The sequence below is a fragment of the Rhinichthys klamathensis genome, unplaced genomic scaffold, assembly GCF_029890125.1.
Source record: "Rhinichthys klamathensis goyatoka isolate OS25496 unplaced genomic scaffold, OSU_Roscu_1.1 h1tg000115l_1, whole genome shotgun sequence".
NCBI classification, from domain to species: Eukaryota; Metazoa; Chordata; class Actinopteri; order Cypriniformes; family Leuciscidae; genus Rhinichthys; species Rhinichthys klamathensis.
In genome coordinates, this window is record NW_026606652.1 from 2226485 (window position 1) to 2247328 (window position 20844).

The following is a 20844-nucleotide window of genomic DNA, read 5'->3' on the forward strand; positions in this document are numbered from 1 at the left end:
TACCATAGGTAATTGGTGGTATGGCACATGCAGGCTTCATCTTCATATTCAGTGAAAGCTTTGTTTACAACCTTAAACCTCAAGAAACCGTAAATAATCCATAACCTGCCTAAAGGTTCTTCATATCTTCTTTTTTTTTTTAATGCAGTTACACTCTTGGTCTACCTTTTGCCCTGCGCTACCTTGGTTTAATCTTGAAATTCAGACATAATTTATACCATATTTTAGCCTATAGTACATGTGTTATGGGGTATTTATCTGTATAGGATTACCAAAACTCTCCAAATACTGTGTGTTAGTTGAAGTTAAGTGAAGCTCTTCACTCTAAAATGTGTGTGTGCTGGCGCCCTCTTTAGGATGTACCAGTAATCACTTTAAACTCCGGTGGTAATTCAGACATGGTGCTTTTGCTGAATCAAAATGACAGTTCTTTTCTCTCTTTCTTTAAATCAAAAGGTAGTTTTTTTTTTGTCAGATTTTGTCAAATTTGACTGGAAAGTCTTTAAGCTGTCTGTATTATGCCCATGTAGAAAATCCATGTCTACTTTTCAGTATGCAGTTATTAATGAAAACCTGTAATGTCATGTTTACATGTAAAGGGTGAATGTTAAAAACAGAATACTGTTGTTCACAACAAATCAGTTTTAAAAAGTTTGTTCTTCAGAGGGTTTTTTTAATCAACTTTTTGCATTGTGAATAATTGTTTGGTCATCACAGTGCAGTAAATTACAAACAACTTTCTGATTGAGATGCAATGAATAGAAATAGTTTGAAAACTGTGGAAAAAATGCTCCCGAAGACCCAAGAAATAATGAGTGAATTAGCAGGGTGAAATCAGGCCACATGGATAATTTAAGCATGGTCTTTCCACAATGTAATTGTCATGTTACAGGACAGTCAGTCTCTATAGTGATAAAGTGTCACAATAGGATGCCGCACGAAAACACAGGAGAAACCCTGGTTAGGTGAATGAGATAATTGACTTTGCATTAGCTTCAGTTTCAGAAACAAAATGATAAGTCACTATATTATTTGCTAGCATGCAATTGTTTGTGTGGGTATATCTACTTTTAAAACATCAAAGATTTGAAACATTCAATTTTGTCTTTATAACAGTGTATTTGTCTGTCACCTGCATATATATTAGATATTAAAATGTATTACTTTCTGTTTCTCTGTCTGCAGGCCCTAAAGAGGAAGTTGTAGGTGCTGTTTCTCTTCAGAAGTTCCAAGAAAATGTATTTGTGGAGGGTGATCGGCCTAAATATGTGTTAGACCTGCACACAGAGGCCCAGCAGGGCCTAAAACAGCAGCAGGAGGGTAAGAAAAATCAAACTCCTTATCAGAGTTAATTTAATTGGGTTTAAACAGTTGTTTAAACATTTAAACAGTTCATTTAATTGGGTTAAGAGATAATGTTTTATGTTCCAGATGATAGGAATGGGACGGACTACCCTGATGACCAAAGTATGATTGTAAGTGTTCCTCCATGCATCAGTCAGCCCTCAGTTCCTATTACGATTGCTTTTAATTATGTTCCCATTAGAGTGACAGCCTGCTTGATGCTTGTGTACCTAAACTGGTCTATACTTTTAAATTGCTGATTGACGATTTTAAATTTAGAGGGTTAACCATGCTGCTTACTTTAGTCAACAGTAACAGCTCAGACTGAAGACAGCATGGCCTTCAGTGAACTGAGAGGTTTTGAATCTGAGAGCACAGCTGCTGATTCTGTTTCGATGTGCTCCTCCATGTCCTCACGATCAACACGTTCAGGACTCAAACGCCAAGGTGACACATTCACATATAAACACATTATCAGTCATATCCATTTTTGTCATAAGAAGACCATGGCCTGGAATCCTCATAAAGTGCTTTACAAATTCTTATAAAATATGCAATGTCACAGCAACATTGTTTTTCATTTCCTTTTTCCAGCCTCAACGTTTAGACCTTTGAAGCCGGATAAGACTGCAGAGAGGACCAAGTCTCGTAGAAAGCACTTGAGAACTGTTGTAGGAATTCCTCGACACATCCAGAGAGAACTGGGTATGTTTCACTGCAGTCTTCTGTATTGTACAGCATGTCTTTAAGTTATTTAGTGGAAAACATGTTATGTGTACTTATTTTATTTTTGAATATGTCATATCTGAAGGGTTGGACAGGGCAGAATGGATCACCACCAATCCTCTTGATAGCCAGCTGTCCAATGGAGACATGATAATACCCACCATATTTTCCACTGTGGATGGTGCTTCTGCTAATGTACAAGACCATCTACAGGGCAAAGAGAATCGGCACACAGTTAAGAAACACAACACAGAGGTTCCCACAATGGCTATAACCAAAGATGACATAATCCAAAGGTCCTTAAATCATTATGTAGATCCAGAAAAGTTCGGAGCAGGCTCTCTAGTTGTTCCTTGGACAGAGAACCCAACCGGTGCAGTCATGTCTATCTCACCTCAGGCCACATACATGTCTAAAATCATTCCAAATGCTGTCCTTCCACCATCTGTGGATGTTGTGGAACTCAGTCGCAGCCGAAGTCGCAGCAGTGTCCGAACCGTCAGCAAGAGCAGCCTAGTGTCAGCCAGCCCAGCGTCCACCCGTCCATCCTCCAGAGCCTCTTCAAATTATTCCTCCACCCGTCCATCCTCCAGAACCTCTTCAAATTATTACTCAACCCGCTCAAACTATTCTCGGTGGAGCAGCTCAGGATCATCAGAGACACTAGTATCTGATTCCTCCACCATCTCCAGCAGTAGCACTCCCCGTGTGGCCAGCAGGGCAAGTCAGGTTGAGAACACGGCTAGACCAGTCAAGCTGAACAACCATGGTTCCCATGCTCCGTTTAAAACTACTCATGGAAATGGGGACTCTACAGAAGAGGAGGACAGCAGAAAAACAGGATCTGCTGATGCTTTCACACGTAACTTATCAGTGATGAAACGAAGCAAGATACCTCCAGCTCCTCCCAGCAGGTCATACTCCTTACACGGGAAACAGACCAAGAGGAGATCTGAAAATCCTTACTATTTGGCTGATGTCAGCACTCCAGATGGATCACCATACCCCACTGTATCTGAAATGAACGTGACCACTCATGAGTTAAGCCCTAAGAGAGGCTTATCTACCTCCAATGGACTCACAACTGTCTCATCAAAGGAGATCCAGCCAGTCAGCATGGACAAGAAAACCACTCCAGTTGAGCTAAAGACATACAGAAATAATCTTCAAATGTCTTCCATTGGCGCACCCCATTCATACACTAATGGCACCCGTAAGCTTGCTGAACTGAATAACATCTTTCTGTCTGCAAGCTTAATTAATGGTAACAAATGTTCCCCAGCTGTAATGGCTCTGTTTGACATTCCTAACCATCCCAAAGTATTGGCTCCCCCAGCTCCTCCTCCAGAAACCTGGGCTCACAACCAACATACTTTCAAACTGCTGTGTGGGCCTGGCCCAGTTAACTATGCACGATGGGCTAAAAAGAGAGGTCTTAAAATTGTGGATGAACCAGACATGACCTCATCAAATGGTGACGCAGCATCAGTGTTGCAGGCAGTGGAGCTAAAAGCCAAAGTTAAATCCTTAGCACCAGTCGCCAGTGTCACCCCGTCTCCGTCACCTCCCCCAGAACATTACCCACCAATGCCAAACATCAGCCAAGCCAAACCTCCTCCGCCCCCTCCAGACTTTGTTCCTTCAGCTCCTACGCTAGTTGCCAAAGCTATAAAGGACTTGACTTCTTGGATCCCTCCACCTCCTCTGTTTCCTGCTCCGGCGCCTCCAGTAGGCACAGCTTCTGAAACTCCTGTCGCTGTGCCAAATGATACCGACTTCCCTCTGCCACCCCCACCATTTTCGCCACGGTCTATACTTATAATGCCTCAATTACCACCAGATGTTCCACCGCCACCACCACAAGAAGTTCCACCTGCACCACCACAAGAAGTTCCACCGCCACCACCACAAGTTCCACCGCCACCACCACAAGAAGTTCCACCGCCACCACCACAACAAGTTCCACCTCCACCAACACCACCTTCTGAACTACAGAAAATCCAACCCCCTCTGCAAGAATCCCAATCTTCAATACCCAATGTGTTAGTAGCATTATCTGCAACTTCTCAACAAATCAACGTTACTCCACCTCCTCCTCCACTACCCACTGATGTAAGATTTCAACAAGTCACTGTTCCTCTTCCTCCTCCACTACCTACTGATGTAAAAATGGAGGACAGACTAGAGACAACAGAAACAGCGAAACAGACAAGCAGTCCCTCACTGACCAAAGAGGAGACCTCCAGTCCAGTGGTCACCCAGTCTCTCTTACAGTTGGTTCGTCTAAGGTCGGTAAAGTCCAATCAGAGTCAGGCTGTAGATCTCGATAAACCATCACAACCCAAACCAAAATCGGGTGTCAATCAAGAGGTGCCACCAAAACCAATTAGACGGTCTTTGATTATGACATCACTGCCCCCTGATGTGGAAGCTCTGTCCGGCACAGAGCCAAAAACCGAATCTCCATCTGTCAACGTGCACACAAACACAACCACTGTACCAAATACTCAGAAAGAGTCAACTGAACTAAAGACTAAATCAAATAATATTGTTCAAAACCCCCAAAACACAAGACTTGAGCCTGCATGCTCATCAGCTACAAGTCCAACCACCGAACCAAGGAACACTTCAGCTCCTACTGAACCAGCAACTAAACAACCCTGTTCTGAACCAGAACTCAAACCCCAAACACTCAAGGAACAAATCCAAGTTACAGCACCTGTCCCTGCTACCCTGCCAAACACAATGGAACGAAAGGACCAATCAATAAGTGAGCCAAAGACTCAACTTCAGGCACAAGAACTCAATAAGCCTCCGCAAAATCCAGAGAGGCAATCAAGCACCGTTGAAATACCCTCAAAGCTGGAGGGTGAGCAGCCCAAACCCCAAACACCAATGCCCACTGTCTCTTCCATGCCTCCCGCAGTCTCTTTGCCCACCAACCCTTCCATGCGTCTCCAGGATGCTATACGTTTGAAGGCTGCCACTATGTCTCCAAAAGACAAGCAAGCCAAGCTCTTTGGTCAGCGCTCCCCTCTCCCAGTCATGGCTGGTGGCACCACTGTACCCAACTCCCCTGCAACTACGGCCAGCTTCATCTTCTCCAAGAGCCCAAAGAAGGTCGTAATAGAGACACCGTCATCCTTAGAGGTTCAGGCTGACCTGAGGAAGACTCTGGTGGCAGAGTTGGCATCTGTTTCTGATTCAGCCAAGTCTAATGACTCACACAAAACTGCTAACAAAGTTCCTCCACCTATTTCTAAGAAACCCAACAGGGTTGAGAGCGTTGTTCAGAACTCTGCAGAGTCTGTTGCCAAGACTGAGCATGTGCAAACAGAAACTGTACAAACTGCCGGACAGGAAGTACAGACAGAGAACTATGAGAGAAAAACAAATTAACAAACACAAACACAAATGATTTTACTCTAGAGTTTTTGCTTTTTCACAGATAAACAAGGCTTTAGATCTTAGGCTCAAACTGCTTAAGCAATTTTGAAATATAAAATACTTAAAAAGTCTTTATGTACAGATAGGCATATTGCACTTTTTGTACACTGGTTTAGTGTAACTGATTCTCATTCATGGGAATGCATGTCACTGGTATTTGGAAATGATAAATATTCTTATTTTTATTTATGTGTCCTGAGTTCTAGACAGAAGCCATGCTAACTTCTAGCACTATAGAAAACAGCAGGAGAGCACCATGAGAATGATGTTTGTAAGTTTGTAAAACCGAGTTTACCACCCAAACTCTATAGTGGAATTTTAGAGGTATTGGTGTAAACTGAATATAATTGCATTACAAAAGAAATGAAGGTAAAGAATGTAAGATAAAGAATGAAAAGAAGCTAAGCAAAAAGACGAACGGTAAGTAGGGAGCATGGACGACTTATTTTGGGGTGGGGATGTGTGATTACTCTTTTTTTTTTCCATCTGATGTTTGCTGTGTACTTTTTATAAGTCTATATTTTACTTTAAAAACACCAAATCAATATATGTGATTGTAATAATAAAATTAGCACTCCCCGCCCCAAGTATCCATAAATAGGAATGTAGACAAGGAATCTTATCAAGTGTACGAGAAACAGAATGATGGAAGCAAATGAATTGAGTAAAAGCTGTTTTCTCATCATTGTGATTGTGCAAGTAGGGCCAGGCTGGTGGTCAAAGTCATGACACCACATAAACAAGAGGTCTAAGGTGGAAATCTCTGTTTAGTGATATCTATTGGTTAATTTGTTTTTATTTTCAAAGAGAAATTCATTAGTTTACTCTAAGTTGATGTATATTACAGTCTACACAGACCGTGCAAATAAAAGGAAATTAATGTTTTTAATATATGATTTTTTTTCATGCACTTTGCTAACTTTTTGATTTGCTGTTCATTTGATTTCAGCAAGCTTTATCTCCTTATTATGTTCTCTATAAAGGAGAAAATAAATGTCTCATTACACATTGTTACAAAACAGATTATCAAAGATGATAATGTTTATTCATGTTTAACAATGTTTCATCATATGACAAGATTAAAGACTGTAAAGTTACTAAAGTAGACATGGTGACTTCAAATCTGGCCATGTTTTTAACAGATTATACTTTTTATTTAATATATCAGGCACTGCAATATTACATTACAAATCATTCAAATAAAATAATGCATTATGAATGTTTTACAATCACATGCATTTTGAGAACTATTGTATCAGAATTGTAGTAGTCTTTAAAACCCAGGTCAATATCACAAATGTGGTGTCACAGGCTAAATATATTCAGCTAACAGTAAAGATGTCACACAAGATTCAAGTGTAGAAGACAAGTCAAGGTTTAGATATAATTTTCCTGCTACTCTTTAATATTTATAGAGCGGTTAAAAGGGGGATACGATGTTGATTTATGAACATAATAATTCAGAATAACACTGAACAGAAGGACAGAAGAAATAAAAAAAAGTGTTTTACATTCACAAATTGACATTTCCAAGTTTATCTGGTGTGATCGTAAGTTTGGACAAGATCTGTAGCGTTGATATTGTCAGTTTCTCTCCAGCACTCCACAGAGATTTTATTTAATTGTTTATCACTGCTTCTTATGCTTCGATTATGTCCTCTAACTAGTCCACATTTGATTATTGCAATGGCTGATTTACAAAGTTATGTGCGGCCTTATTTATTTATTACTTATTAAAGAAAATAAAGTAGCAGAGCCTATTATTAACAAACCGGGCATGCTTTGACGGCTAATTAGGAAAAGCACGAGATATTCCACATAATTTTTCTCCATCTCCCATTAAACCGGAAGTTTCAGGAACAGACAATGTCTTGTATAGAAATCTGCTTTACCAAACAGCGAAAACTGCAACCCTATCTGGTTTTTTATATGCCTAAATTTAAAAATCAAATAGACTTATAAAGCCTATAGTAGCCTATAAATACTGACCATTTATTTCAGACAAATCGATTTTACAAATGTAACAATTGTGGTCTCAGATAAATATAAAAATATTTATTCCTACTCTATGGAGGTCAGATATGTCTGATTCTCAGGAGGATATGTTTGATCAGTCGACATCTCTGTAAATGCAAACAAATCTGATGTTCTTTATTTCATTCAAGACCTTACACACAAATCTGCTTGGCTTCTATGAAAACTGAACATGTGTTTATATTTTATTAGCTCAATTAACACATCCAGAGCTGACTATGAAAACTCAGATTCTAGCGGTTCATGATATTGAAAGTCTTGATCTTAAATGTAAGGTCCACTGTAAAGGCTCCTGGAATTGTAATGTTAAACATCAAAGTAGCTATTTACTAAAATAGGTTTATGTTGACCTATTTTAATATTCAACAAACTAAATAAATAAATATTTTCTTGAAGTGTCTTTAAACCATACCTGTAATGACAACAGTAGTGTATACGGGGCACTATGTGTCAGAATGATTTATGGTTTTATGACATATTTTATGACAGGATATGACCATTTATGGGGTTTTATGACTACCAGGTGGTTTGTGACCTTTCCAGTGTGTTTATGGATGTGTGTTTATGACTGCTGTCTGCATAGTGTGACTGTTTTTTTTCAGTTTTTTATTTTTATTATAGCAGCATAATGTTCACAGACAGAACGATGAAATTATGAACAGAGGAGATATGTCATGGATATGAAATGCCGCGAGGGTCATCTTGTGGACACTGGGCACCATAATATACTGTCTTACACAGATAAATAAAACATATAAATGAGTGAATAATAGTTCATATTATTTGAAATAAGATGTTAAATTATCAAGTATAAGCATTTTAATCTAATACATCCGTGATATAGGGTCATCATGTGGACACCACAATATACTGACTTACATAGATAAATAAAACATAACATAGTGAATAATAGGTCATATTATTTGAAATAAGATGTTAAATTATAAAGTATTTTAAAATTAGTTTTAAACATATGTTGAAGTGAACTTACCATCTGTGAAATTAGGAGGTCACAGATCCTTGAATTTCTGAGTAGAAGAGATGTTTGCTCTCCGTTTGCTAAATTGAAAATGAAGATTGTTTCCATCATGGCAGGGGCACCGGCCCTCCCCTTCCTCTCTGTGTAGCTGCTATGTATTAGCATTTGCAGTTTGTTTCAGGAAACATCGAGCAATTAAAAGATAGCCTGGTCATCTGGTGTTTTACAACTGTCTCCTAAAATCTCTTATCTGAAATCCTTCCTGTCTGGCAGGGAGACCCCAAAATGTGACCATTTTGACACTTCACGGACCAGACTGTAAGATCAATATAATTAGATGTTTATACCTGTGTCTTCAAGAGAAAGTAAAAACAAAATGACCACAAAGTTACAAATTATATAGCCTATACTCTTATCCATTGATTGTTATGATAATCTAAATCGTCCTTTCATAGGGAGCTGTCCCCCATCCTGTTTTCCTTGGAGAAAGCATGAAAGAAATAGGCACCCCTTACATTTAAACTTAGGACACATTTTTAGAACACCCTTTGACTTAATGAAAACACATAAATGACAGCTTAATGGTTTTTTATATTTTTGTGCATTTATTTAAAGACTGCGTGTAGGCCTACCACTTTGACACTTGTGTTACCTTACTTCTTTGGCAATATTAAAGGTTTTTATGAAATATTTCACAAAAAAAATTCAGCACATGTAGTCTACAGAAATTATTAAGGAGATTATGTTTTATTTATTTTAATCAGGTTTGTTAAAAGTATGCTTGAATTATGTTAGTTCATCTGCGCTACCATGTATTTGCTATAACAATGAAAATATTTGAAAAAACAGTTAAAATCAAGTAATGATGCAATCCTTTAAATCTTAAATTTGAGTGCATCAGAATTAAATGGATGTAAAATTATTATCATGTCACATGTGACATTTTATTTAAGTGACTGAAAAGACAGTAACACCAATGACACACATAAGGTCAAAGATCAATATTCTTCAACCATAATTAAGTAGATGAGACTAACTGTTATATTTGGCATACAATCTAAATGAATAGCTTTGAATAAAGTTTATCTATAAATGGGTCACAGGTGTCACTGGGGTTACCCATAAGAAAAGTAAAACCAGTGACAATTTTCATGAAAAATTCAAGTAGTTTAATCCATAAGTATTCTAGATTATTTTTATAAATATAATTTACATAATATATTTGATAGTTATGTATATATTATTGTATTTTAAATGGGGGATAAACTTGTCATTGACATTAAATTAAAGCATTTTCCCTCTGTACATGACTGGTGTCGAGCACTTCTGTGGTGCTTGAAATTCTATATAATTAATTTAAATAAATCAAATATTGTCACATTGATGGTTCAAGAAGGCATAATTGTTCAAATAACATATTGGTTTATTTTAAAATGTAAGAAATTGTAACCAAGTGTTTTTCAAGTGTGATATTTCTGTAAAGGCTAGTGACAGAAAATGGACATTTCCATAGAATGACCCAGAAATGATTTTGCATAAATTTAACCTATGGTATTATTTACTTAACAGCATCTGTTCAAAAACGTTACAATTTTAAAGCAAAAACTGTGCTTAGTCGTCTTAGATCTTATTTATACAAAGATATGCAAGCAGTGTTTTGTCCACCGACACACACCAATGAGCTGTATTCATGTTACCGTAACTCTTTAAAATCGGCATGATGAAAATCAAATTTGACAAATCTTCTTTTTATATATTGTAGTGTTTATTATAAACGATTTATCTGTGCACTTCATTATTTTTTTTAAATTCATGTACCCTTTATAGTCTTTAATCAAATACATTACCCTTCCCTTCCCCCTCGAAACGACTTCTCTTCTCTTTCGCTCACGTGCCATGGTGAAAGGGTGCGGCCAGAGCCGACGAGGACAGTAGCACCTCAATGCAGTACATGAGATCCACGGGGAGGAGTCGGATCAAGATCCAAGGGGTTGAGATGGGTAGGATTAGGGGTGGGTTTAGGGATCAGGGGGCGGAGATGGGTAGGTTTAGGTAGCCTATATGTAAGGTGGAAGGAGTTGGATCTGGATCCAACTCCTCCCCCTGGATTTCGTGTTCTGCAGTGAGGACCATCTCGACTCGCTCGCTCTGCCAAAAAGCGAGATGGTCCTCACTGCAGAACACGAAATCCAGGGGGAGTAGTTGGATCCAGATCCAACTCCTTCCACCTTACATATGGCTACCTAAACCTACCCATCTCCGCGGCCGCCCCCTGATCCCTAACCCCACCCCTAATCCCTAATCTCCACCCCTTGGATCTGGATCCAACTCCGCCCCCTGGATCTCATGTACTGCAATGAGGTGCTACTGGGGCTCAAAGGTCACACACATTCAACAGAGGTTTCCTGCCTTGCCCTTCTTTACTGAGATTTCTCTGGATTCCCTGAATCTTTTCACAATATTATGTATGATAGTTGGTGAAAGACATAAATTCTTTGCAGTCTTCTATTGAAAAATTAGATTTTTGAACTGGTTGACAATTCTCTCATGACATTTGGCACAAATTGGTGAGCCATAACCCATCTTTGCTTGCAAAGACAGAGAAGCTCCTTTTACACCCAATCACATTACTCACATTTTACCAATTCACCTGCTAATTGTGGCCTGTTTCAAAAGAGTTTAACTTGGATATTCTATAATTGTCACGGTATACAAGTTCATTGCTTCCTTCTCGTCTCGTGTTTATGTTGTTGTATGAAAGCACGTGTGTAGTGGGCGTGAATGAGTGTCATTCCTTGATCCGCTCCAGCTGATCGTCATCACATCACCAGCTGCAGCCGATCTCATCTCACCATATATTCTCACAGTTCTCTCATCTCCTTTGTCAGATCGTTGGATGTTTGTCTCTCCGTGTGGTGTTCCTGTTGGATTCGTCGTCGTCTCTTCGTTGGATTGTCGTTTGGGTTTCCACTGCACTTCACGGGTTCGTCTTCGACCATCGAGGTCCCTGCGTCATCAGTCCACACCCGTGTTCCTGTCGTGCTTTTCACCGTTCAATAAAGAACTGAGTTTGACCTGCGATTGCTTCCGTCCTGTTTTTTGACAACCATGACAGAACGATCTGACCGTGCTATGGAAGCAGCAGGTTCGCCGACCTCGTTGGAGGAATTCCTTCAGCACAGCGCTAGAAGAATGGATTCTCAGGAGAGGAATCTAGGGGACACGGGTCGTGCGGTACAAGCTTTGGTGACGCAGGTGTCCGAACTCACCCAGCAGATCCAACTACTTCGTGCTCCCGCTGCGCTACCCACACCAGCTGTTCCCCCCACACCACCAGAGATCGCTACGACATCAGAGCCACGCCTACCTGTTCCGGAATCATACGCTGGTGAGTCTGCTTACTGCAGAGCATTCCTGACACGTTGTGCCATGCATTTCGCACTGCAACCGAGAACTTTCAATAATGAGCCAGCCAAGGTGGCATTTGTCATTACTCTGTTGACCGGAAAGGCGGCGTTATGGGGGACAGCGGTGTGGGAAAATCAAGACCCTTGCTGTGCCTCGTTCCAGGCACTCAACTCAGAGATGAGACGGGTGTTCGATCGGGCCGTCGCGGGGAGAGAGGCTGCCAGGGTGTTGGCCGACCTCCGTCAGGGTGACAGGTCGGTCTCGGACTATTCGATCGAGTTCCGCACCCTGGCGGCCGAAAGCCAGTGGAACGAGGCGGCGCAGTGGGACATGTTCCTGCATGGGTTGGCTGACCGCGCCCAGAGGGAGATCTACGCCCTGGACCTCCCCACGACGCTGAATGGACTCATCAAGCTTGCTCTGAGGGTGGACGCTCGCATCACCAGAGTCGGGGGAAGAACACCGTCCATTCGGTCTCCAGCTGGAGCAGAGGGTCAACGGTCCAGTGGCAGGGACGTGGTCAGCCCAGTCTTCGATCACGAACCCATGCAGGTGGGTCGAGCTCGGCTTTCCCGGGAGGAGAGGGAAAGGCGGAGGTCCCAGGGCCTCTGCCTATACTGTGGAGGTTCGGGACACTTTGCCTACAACTGCCCGGTAAAAGGCCAAGCCCGATAGTAAGTATGAGGCTACTATCGGGTGGGATCTCCGCCGAGAAGACCTCATCCACATCTACCCTCCTTCCGGTAAGACTGAGATGGTCAATTTACCAGCACGACTGTCAAGCACTTCTGGACTCCGGGGCTGAGGGTAATTTTATGGACAGTACTTTTGCACATAGACTTCAGATTCCCCTTAAACCACTCACACAGAGGATTGCAGTACACGCATTAAATGGTCAAGAACTTCCCATCATCTCGCTCATCACCGAAAACATCACACTCATCACCTCAGGCAATCACTCAGAAACTATTTTTTTTTATATATACTGGATTCCCCCCTGGCACCTGTAGTTCTTGGACACCCCTGGCTCATTCATCACAACCCTCGTGTGGACTGGCAGCAAAGAGCTATTCTGGAGTGGAGCAAGGAATGTCATAAGTCTTGTCTGATGTCTGCTTGTCCGTCTGTGCCTGTTTTTGTGTTACAGGAGGAGGCAGGGGACTTGTCTAACGTGCCCGAGGAGTACCACGATCTGAAGGAAGTGTTCAGTAAGTCTCGGGCTGCTTCTCTTCCTCCGCATCGTCCCTATGACTGTGCCATAGATTTACTGCCAGGTAAGTCTCCGCCTAAGGGCAAGTTATATTCGCTTTCCAATCCGGAGAGGGAGGCTATGGAGAAATATATTTCTGATTCTCTGGCAACCAGTTTCATCCGTCCTTCCTCTTCTCCGGCGGGGGCGGGGTTCTTTTTTGTGGGAAAGAAGGACGGGTCTCTGCGACCTTGTATTGACTACCGGGGGCTGAATAACATCACGGTAAAGAATACTTATCCTTTGCCGTTGATGTCTTCAGCCTTCGAGAGGTTGCAGGGAGCGTCCGTTTTCACGAAATTGGACTTGCGTAACGCTTATCATCTGGTTCGCATTAGGGAGGGGGATGAATGGAAGACTGCCTTTAACACCCCCAGGGGGCACTTTGAATACTTGGTCATGCCTTTCGGGCTGTCCAACTCCCCAGCAGTTTTCCAGGCACTGGTCAATGACGTGTTGCGAGACATGATAGATCAGTTCATATATGTTTACCTGGATGACATATTGATATTTTCCTCGTCTCTCCAGGAACATGTGCAACACGTTCGACGAGTGCTTCAGAGGTTGCTAGAGAATGGGCTTTTTGTCAAGGCGGAGAAATGCGATTTTCATGCACAGTCTGTTCCTTTTCTAGGATACATCATTTCGTCTGAGGGAATGCGTGTGGACCCTGAGAAGGTTAAGGCTGTGGTAGAGTGGCCAAGTCCAGATTCCCGTAAGGCCCTGCAGAGGTTTCTGGGGTTCGCCAACTTCTATCGGCGTTTCATTCGCAACTTCAGCCAACTAGCCGCACCTCTGACTGCCTTGACCTCCCCCAGAACTCCGTTCAGGTGGTCAGATACAGCCGAGGCTGTGTTTGCCAAACTCAAGAGCCGCTTTGTTTCAGCTCCCATCCTCGTTGCCCCTGATTCTTCACGTCAGTTCGTGGTGGAGGTCGACGCGTCAGAGGTGGGGGTAGGAGCAGTCCTGTCCCAGCGTTCGCCCGCAGACGATAAGATGCATCCTTGCGCGTTTTTTTCTCATCGTTTATCCCCAGCCGAACGCAATTACGACATTGGTAACAGGGAGTTGTTGGCAGTCAAGTTAGCGTTGGAGGAATGGCGTCATTGGTTAGAAGGTGCGGGGGTTCCTTTTATCGTCTGGACCGATCACAAGAATCTAGAGTACATCAGAACCGCCAAAAGATTGAACTCCAGGCAGGCTCGGTGGGCACTTTTTTTCGGTCGTTTTGATTTTTCTCTCTCGTACCGCCCGGGTTCTAAGAACATCAAACCCGACTCTTTATCTCGCATTTTTGATCGTTCCGAACGCCCGTCTACTCCCGAGTGCATTTTACCGGAAACCCTATTTGTTTCCACACTCGTATGGGAGATCGAATCGAAGGTCAAGACGGCCTTAGAAGGGGTAATGCCTCCGCCCGGTTGCCCACCGAATCGCTTATTTGTGCCGGAGGGATTACGGTCCGACGTTATACAGTGGGGTCATTGCTCCAACGTGGCTTGTCATCCAGGAGTTAATCGTACTAAGTTTTTAGTCAAGCAACGATTTTGGTGGCCACTTATGGCTCGTGACATCCACAGTTTTGTTTTGGCTTGCTCGGTCTGTGCCACTGGTAAGACTTCCAATCGTCCGCCTGATGGGCTCCTTCAACCGCTGCCTGTCCCTTCGAGACCCTGGTCCCATATCGCTCTAGATTTTGTCACCGCCCTCCCGCCCTCCCAGGGCAACACAGTCGTTTTGACTGTGGTGGACCGGTTCTCGAAGGCGGCTCATTTCATTCCCTTACCCAAATTACCCTCAGCTAAGGAGACAGCGTTGACAGTCATTGACCACGTCTTTCGCTTACATGGCCTCCCGATGGACGTGGTCTCTGACAGAGGACCCCAGTTTGTGTCCAAATTTTGGCAAGAATTTTGTAAGTTACTGGGGGCGACGGTTAGTCTGTCCTCAGGGTTCCATCCCCAGAGCAATGGTCAGACCGAGAGAGCCAACCAAGATCTGGAAAGGGTGTTGCGATGTTTGGTTTCTAAGAATCCTTCCTCTTGGAGTCAACAGATTTCCATGGTGGAGTACGCCCACAATACGTTACCAGTGTCGGCTACGGGCCTATCTCCGTTTGAGTGTAGTTTAGGTTACCAGCCACCTATTTTTCCTAGTCTGGAATCCGAGGTCGCGGTCCCCTCCGCTCACGCCTTAATCCAGAGGTGTCACCGCACTTGGACTAGAGCCCGTGAGGCTCTACTCCAAGTGGGGGCGCGCACCAAGGCTAAGGCCGATCGCCACCGGTCAAAGCCTCCCGTATACGTCGTTGGTCAAAAAGTGTGGCTTTCAACTAAGAACATTCCTCTCCGATCCGTCTCTAATAAGCTTGCCCCCAAATTCATTGGCCCGTTCACTGTCACCAAGATCATTAGTCCGGTGACAGTCCGCCTTAGTTTACCTCCAGCGTACAGGAGGGTTCACCCCGTTTTCCATGTTTCAAAGATCAAGCCCGTGTTTCATGCTCGCATTAATCCGCCAGTCCCGGTTCCCCCCCCCCGCCGCGTCTCGTAGATGGGGAGACCACCTATTCGGTAAATCGCATTCTGGATTCTAGACGGAGGGGACGTGGATTTCAGTACTTGGTGGACTGGGAAGGTTACGGTCCGGAGGAGAGAAGTTGGGTTCCGGCTAGAGACATCCTGGATCACTCTCTGATCGATGATTTCAATCGACAGGTAAGGGAGTCTGGGAACGCCAGGAGGCGTTCCTAGGAGAGGGGGTACTGTCACGGTATACAAGTTCATTGCTTCCTTCTCGTCTCGTGTTTATGTTGTTGTATGAAAGCACGTGTGTAGTGGGCGTGAATGAGTGTCATTCCTTGATCCGCTCCAGCTGATCGTCATCACATCACCAGCTGCAGCCGATCTCATCTCACCATATATTCTCACAGTTCTCTCATCTCCTTTGTCAGATCGTTGGATGTTTGTCTCTCCGTGTGGTGTTCCTGTTGGATTCGTCGTCGTCTCTTCGTTGGATTGTCGTTTGGGTTTCCACTGCACTTCACGGGTTCGTCTTCGACCATCGAGGTCCCTGCGTCATCAGTCCACACCCGTGTTCCTGTCGTGCTTTTCACCGTTCAATAAAGAACTGAGTTTGACCTGCGATTGCTTCCGTCCTGTTTTTTGACAACCATGACAATAATCTTTTCATTTATTTTGCCTCTGTCCCAACCTTTTTATAGTGTGTTGCAGCCATCAAAATAAAATAAAAAATTATATTTACAAAATACAATTATGTTGGTCAGTGAAAACATTGGAACATTCTTCTTTTTACTTTTGACATAAAAAATGTTCAAGAGAATTAATAAATCACAGATTGTGGATTTTATTGCATTTGATAAAAAATGTCTCAACTTTTCTGGAAATGGGGTTGTAATATTTTAAAGAATTATATTTGCTATTTCATACAATTTATCCTACATATTGTTTACTTATTTCGATCCTTTAATATTTGAGCAATATATTTAGTTGTGAGTTCCTTTTAGACTAAATACATATAGGCCTACATTAAAAAAAAACCCATCCAAATGTGTTTTCTAAAGTTTTCGGTAATTAATGCACATTTTGTAAAAAATCAATAACTCAAAGACCAAAAATTATAAAAAAATCTGTGCATTATGCATAAATGACAAAGTCCGTTTAGGGGATACACTAGTGACGCTGCCACTATTGTTTAGTACTGGCATGCATAATAGCCTTTTTGCCTGTGTTTAGTAAGTTGTGTTAGTAAGTTTTCTGATGGCAGTGAACATCAGAAAATAAGGTCATAAGAAATAAAGAAGTTGAAGATCAAGGAGGCAGTGAGTGAAATTATTAATAAACACGTCAAAATCAAGTTACGTTTGGAAAGTGTGGGATACACTGAAAAAGAACAGTCTGGTTGATTTTCACTTGTGCTACAATAATTGATTTGGAATTCCAAGAAAAAAACAATGCTAAATAGTTTTTAACTATTTAACTACTGCTTTTTGAAACACTAAGATATGGTTGCACTATTTTCCAGGCAGTAAAGTTGCATTTGTATTTGTCAATTTTTCAATATTTTCACATGTGAGTTCCAAATGAAGCAAAATATGAAATGGAATGTTTAATAAAGCTTTCTTTTAATATTTCTTTTTTAAACTAAGACCTTTTCACTCATTTTCAGATAGGTCAGATAAAGTTTTGGAAAATGATTTGAGTCTTAAATATAAAGTGATTATTTTTTTTCTAACTGTGATTTCATAAATAGTCCCATAAAGGGTTAAAATATGGGCTGCACACTTTGTCAGCCATCTCAGCAATTCTGAAATGTTTTTTTAATTAACCTAATAATAAACAAAGGTGAGCTGCCTTCATTAGTTCACACTGGTTTAACGTAAATAAGCAGCTCACAATATATGGTGAGTCTTTACCATTTTTCTATAACAATCAGTAGGCCTATATATACATTGTTATTAATTTAATCATTGCAACATGGCAACAAGGCACTTGCCACCGATTAGTATCCATGAGAAGTGTGACGTATCGACGTGACGTCCATTTCCGTGACGTCCTTACGCGATTTCAATGTTTTTATTAAACACAAACAGTATAAGAATAACACAAAATCAAAGTGTTGTTGTTTTTGTAGGGTTGTTATGCCCATTTTGTAGGCTAGTCTATTTGACTTCGTAACACATGACTATTGTCAAGGTTTCAGCGCACACATTTTAAATAGGAGAGACCGGTAATGAAAATGCAGGCTACCTTTTGTTTGAGCATCAGTGGTTGTTTGTGCTAGATCTCAAAATTTGATACATGGTCACAATTGTTTGCTACAAATATAACGCACTTGGACGTACAATACCAGATTATGTGAGTTAATGTCAAACACAAAGAGTTCCGTTGTTCCAACCTGTCCTACCCCACTGTGCTGAGTTGCAATAGCTGGGGATAGATGGAACAAGAGGTTATTTGCTAAATAAGATCCACACAATCTTACATTTTTTTGTAACATTTTTGATGAACTGTTACAACTATCGCCATAACTGTTTTAGCATGTGGGTTTGAGGTCAGCACTTTTACTTTCCTTCCTAAAAATCTTTTTTTTTGGGGGGTCAAAAATGTTTGCTTCTTCTCATGCCACTTCTCATGTAATTTGACTAGTAATAAATTACTTAAAGATATCTGTGTTTTTGGATATCTTAAAAAACGATTAATTAAATATATGTCCAATTTGATTATGACTAGACAAAACCCAGATATTTCAAATTATAATTTGAGATAGGCTATCTCTAATTTAATTGCCACTAGTGCAAGTTATAATTTGAGATATCTCTAATTTGAAATCCCAGTGGAAATTTATTTTTTACAGATATGTTTATTTACAATTTCTAGTCAAAACTCATTTGTAGATAGGCCTATCTAAAAATATTTTCCAATTGAAGTCAATGGAAGAATATGTCTTGTCATAAAAGCATCGTAGATATATGCAGGCCTAATGTATATTATGACTAGTCAAATTGTAGATATCTTCAATGCATATAATGACTAGTCACAATCACATAGATAGGCTATCTTAATTGCAATTACGACGAGTCAAAATTCCAGAAGAGATATCTGGAACTGGAATTATGTCAAAACTGATTTATGACTAGTACGGGAAGGAGTAGCCTATGCTAAACGGCTTGCCATAGTGATGCGAGTGAATCATATTGATGACATCACATTCACCACAGTTTTTTTCTGACTTGTCAAACTGACAGTGTTATGACCGGTCACGTGTGACATAACGGGCTGAGTTGTTATAGAAACAACCCAATAAATGTTCCGAATAACCCAACAGAACGACCCAATATTTTTAACCCAGCTATTGGGTAGCCTACACCAGAGGTGGGAGACTCGAGTCATATGACTTCATATGCCTATTTACTTTAAATGACTTGTGAAAAAAAGAAGAAGCAATTCTTGTGTATTTTTTATTCGTCATAAGAGGGATCGCGGGCGGTAATGCACTCACTCTGTATGTGCGGGTTGAGGCAGAATAAAACGATGCGCGGGACTCCCGCAAACTAGAAATATCTATGAATAAAACATAAAAACTAATACATTTTTATTCATCTGTTGCAGAAAAGCAATAAGAACAACTAAAACAAAATAGAAACGATTTACAAGCCCCTGCCCCAATTTTGTCTCAAAATGTATTGTGCCCTTTTCTGATCATTGTAAATAATAATAATTATTATTATAAATATTATAATAAATAACAATACACGTACACACCCTTGCCACTAACAATAATAATACAATAAATATTATATAAAAACAAATTGGCGGAGAAGTGGTAGGCGGAGTTTCCTTTGCAGCTTCTCGTAGGCCTACGTACGGTTCTGGTAGCTACGCACTACACAGCAGTTCGCGCGAGTTTTCAAACGAGCAGCAGGTAACGTTAAAGCTAATACGGAAAATTACATTTATCCTACGATCATGCTACTCTAAAAGTTGCGGCAGCAAGCGAGTTATTCTTAACTATAATAAAAGTATAATTTCAGACGCATTCTGAGTGACAATGTTTTTCGTTTTTATCCAAGGAATAAAAGTGCAAGGGGAAATACATCTAAGTTAGTTAAATGAAATCTTTAGTCAATGTCCAACTCTAAATTGTAAGGAACTTATATCTTTGATTTCATAGTAACGCTTTACAATAATGTTCATTTGTTCATTACTCATGTATGAACTAGCATGAACTAACTATGAGCAACACATTTGTTACTGTATATCTTAGTTAATAATACAACTGTTAATTGTTTATTCATGTTATATTAAAAAATAGTCGGGTTTAAATCATTTAAATTATTAGATTTGTTTTCTTAAAATTTCCATATAATATTTTGTGTTATGGGATCAAATCACCTGCATGTTTAGAGTAAGAACATACAAACGTTGGCATACAGTACTAATTTATAATGCAATATCTTTATTATTTTTTTTACAAGATGGGAAAAGTTGTATTAATTCTTGTTTACTTGTGTTCATTTAATTTATTTTTATTTTAGAGCATTTAAAGTGCTTCTTAATGCTAATTTATTTATTACACACAAGTTAATTTATTTATTTTTGTAACCCATCAGCCCTCTGTGTCTAAAGTAATAAAAGTCCCAGAGTTAAAAAATCTGTAAAACTAGCCTGTGTGCGACTTGGTAGGCTACTATGACTTGATGACTAAGTTGCGACTTGACTTGACTTGACTTGACAAAGAGTAGGCCTATGACTTGACTTGACTTGACTTGACTTGACTTGACTTGACCCTTACAACAGAATGACTTGACTTGACTTTGACTTGCAATGTTAAGACTTGGACTTGACTTGAGACTTGCATTTAGTGACTTACTCCCACCTCTGGGGTACACACAAATAACTCAACGTTTTTTTAGAGTGATAGCCTACCAACACAAAAAATACATTTCCAAATGAATACATTTTATAGATAAAAAATAAATAAAATAATAATAATTAAAAGCTGTCTGATTCTGCTCAACACGTCCGGATGCCTTCCGAAATAAAACCAACCTTTATTTTTCTGTCAAGTCACAGAAACCTTTGATTCACAACCTTGACTTGCGTCATTGGATGCTGCGTCTTTCTTTTACTTTCTA

At 40.7% G+C, this 20844-nt stretch overlaps 1 protein-coding gene across 2 annotated transcripts in view; it reads left to right on the forward strand.

The window, feature by feature from the left end:
• The window catches only part of si:dkey-157l19.2 (uncharacterized protein KIAA1522 homolog), a 29509-nt gene extending 23578 nt beyond the window's left edge, over positions 1-5931 (forward strand). The window contains exons 3-8 of one of the 2 annotated variants that reach the window (XM_056254984.1): positions 1186-1320; positions 1432-1475; positions 1650-1791; positions 1939-2049; positions 2156-3895; positions 3944-5931. In XM_056254984.1, coding sequence (XP_056110959.1) covers positions 1186-1320; positions 1432-1475; positions 1650-1791; positions 1939-2049; positions 2156-3895; positions 3944-5469 — 3698 coding nt within the window. In that variant the 3' untranslated portion in view covers positions 5470-5931. Of the gene's footprint in view, positions 1-1185; positions 1321-1431; positions 1476-1649; positions 1792-1938; positions 2050-2155 lie in introns of both variants that reach the window. The other variant, XM_056254983.1, reaches the window with a different exon arrangement.
• Positions 5932-20844: the final 14913 nt, after the last annotated feature.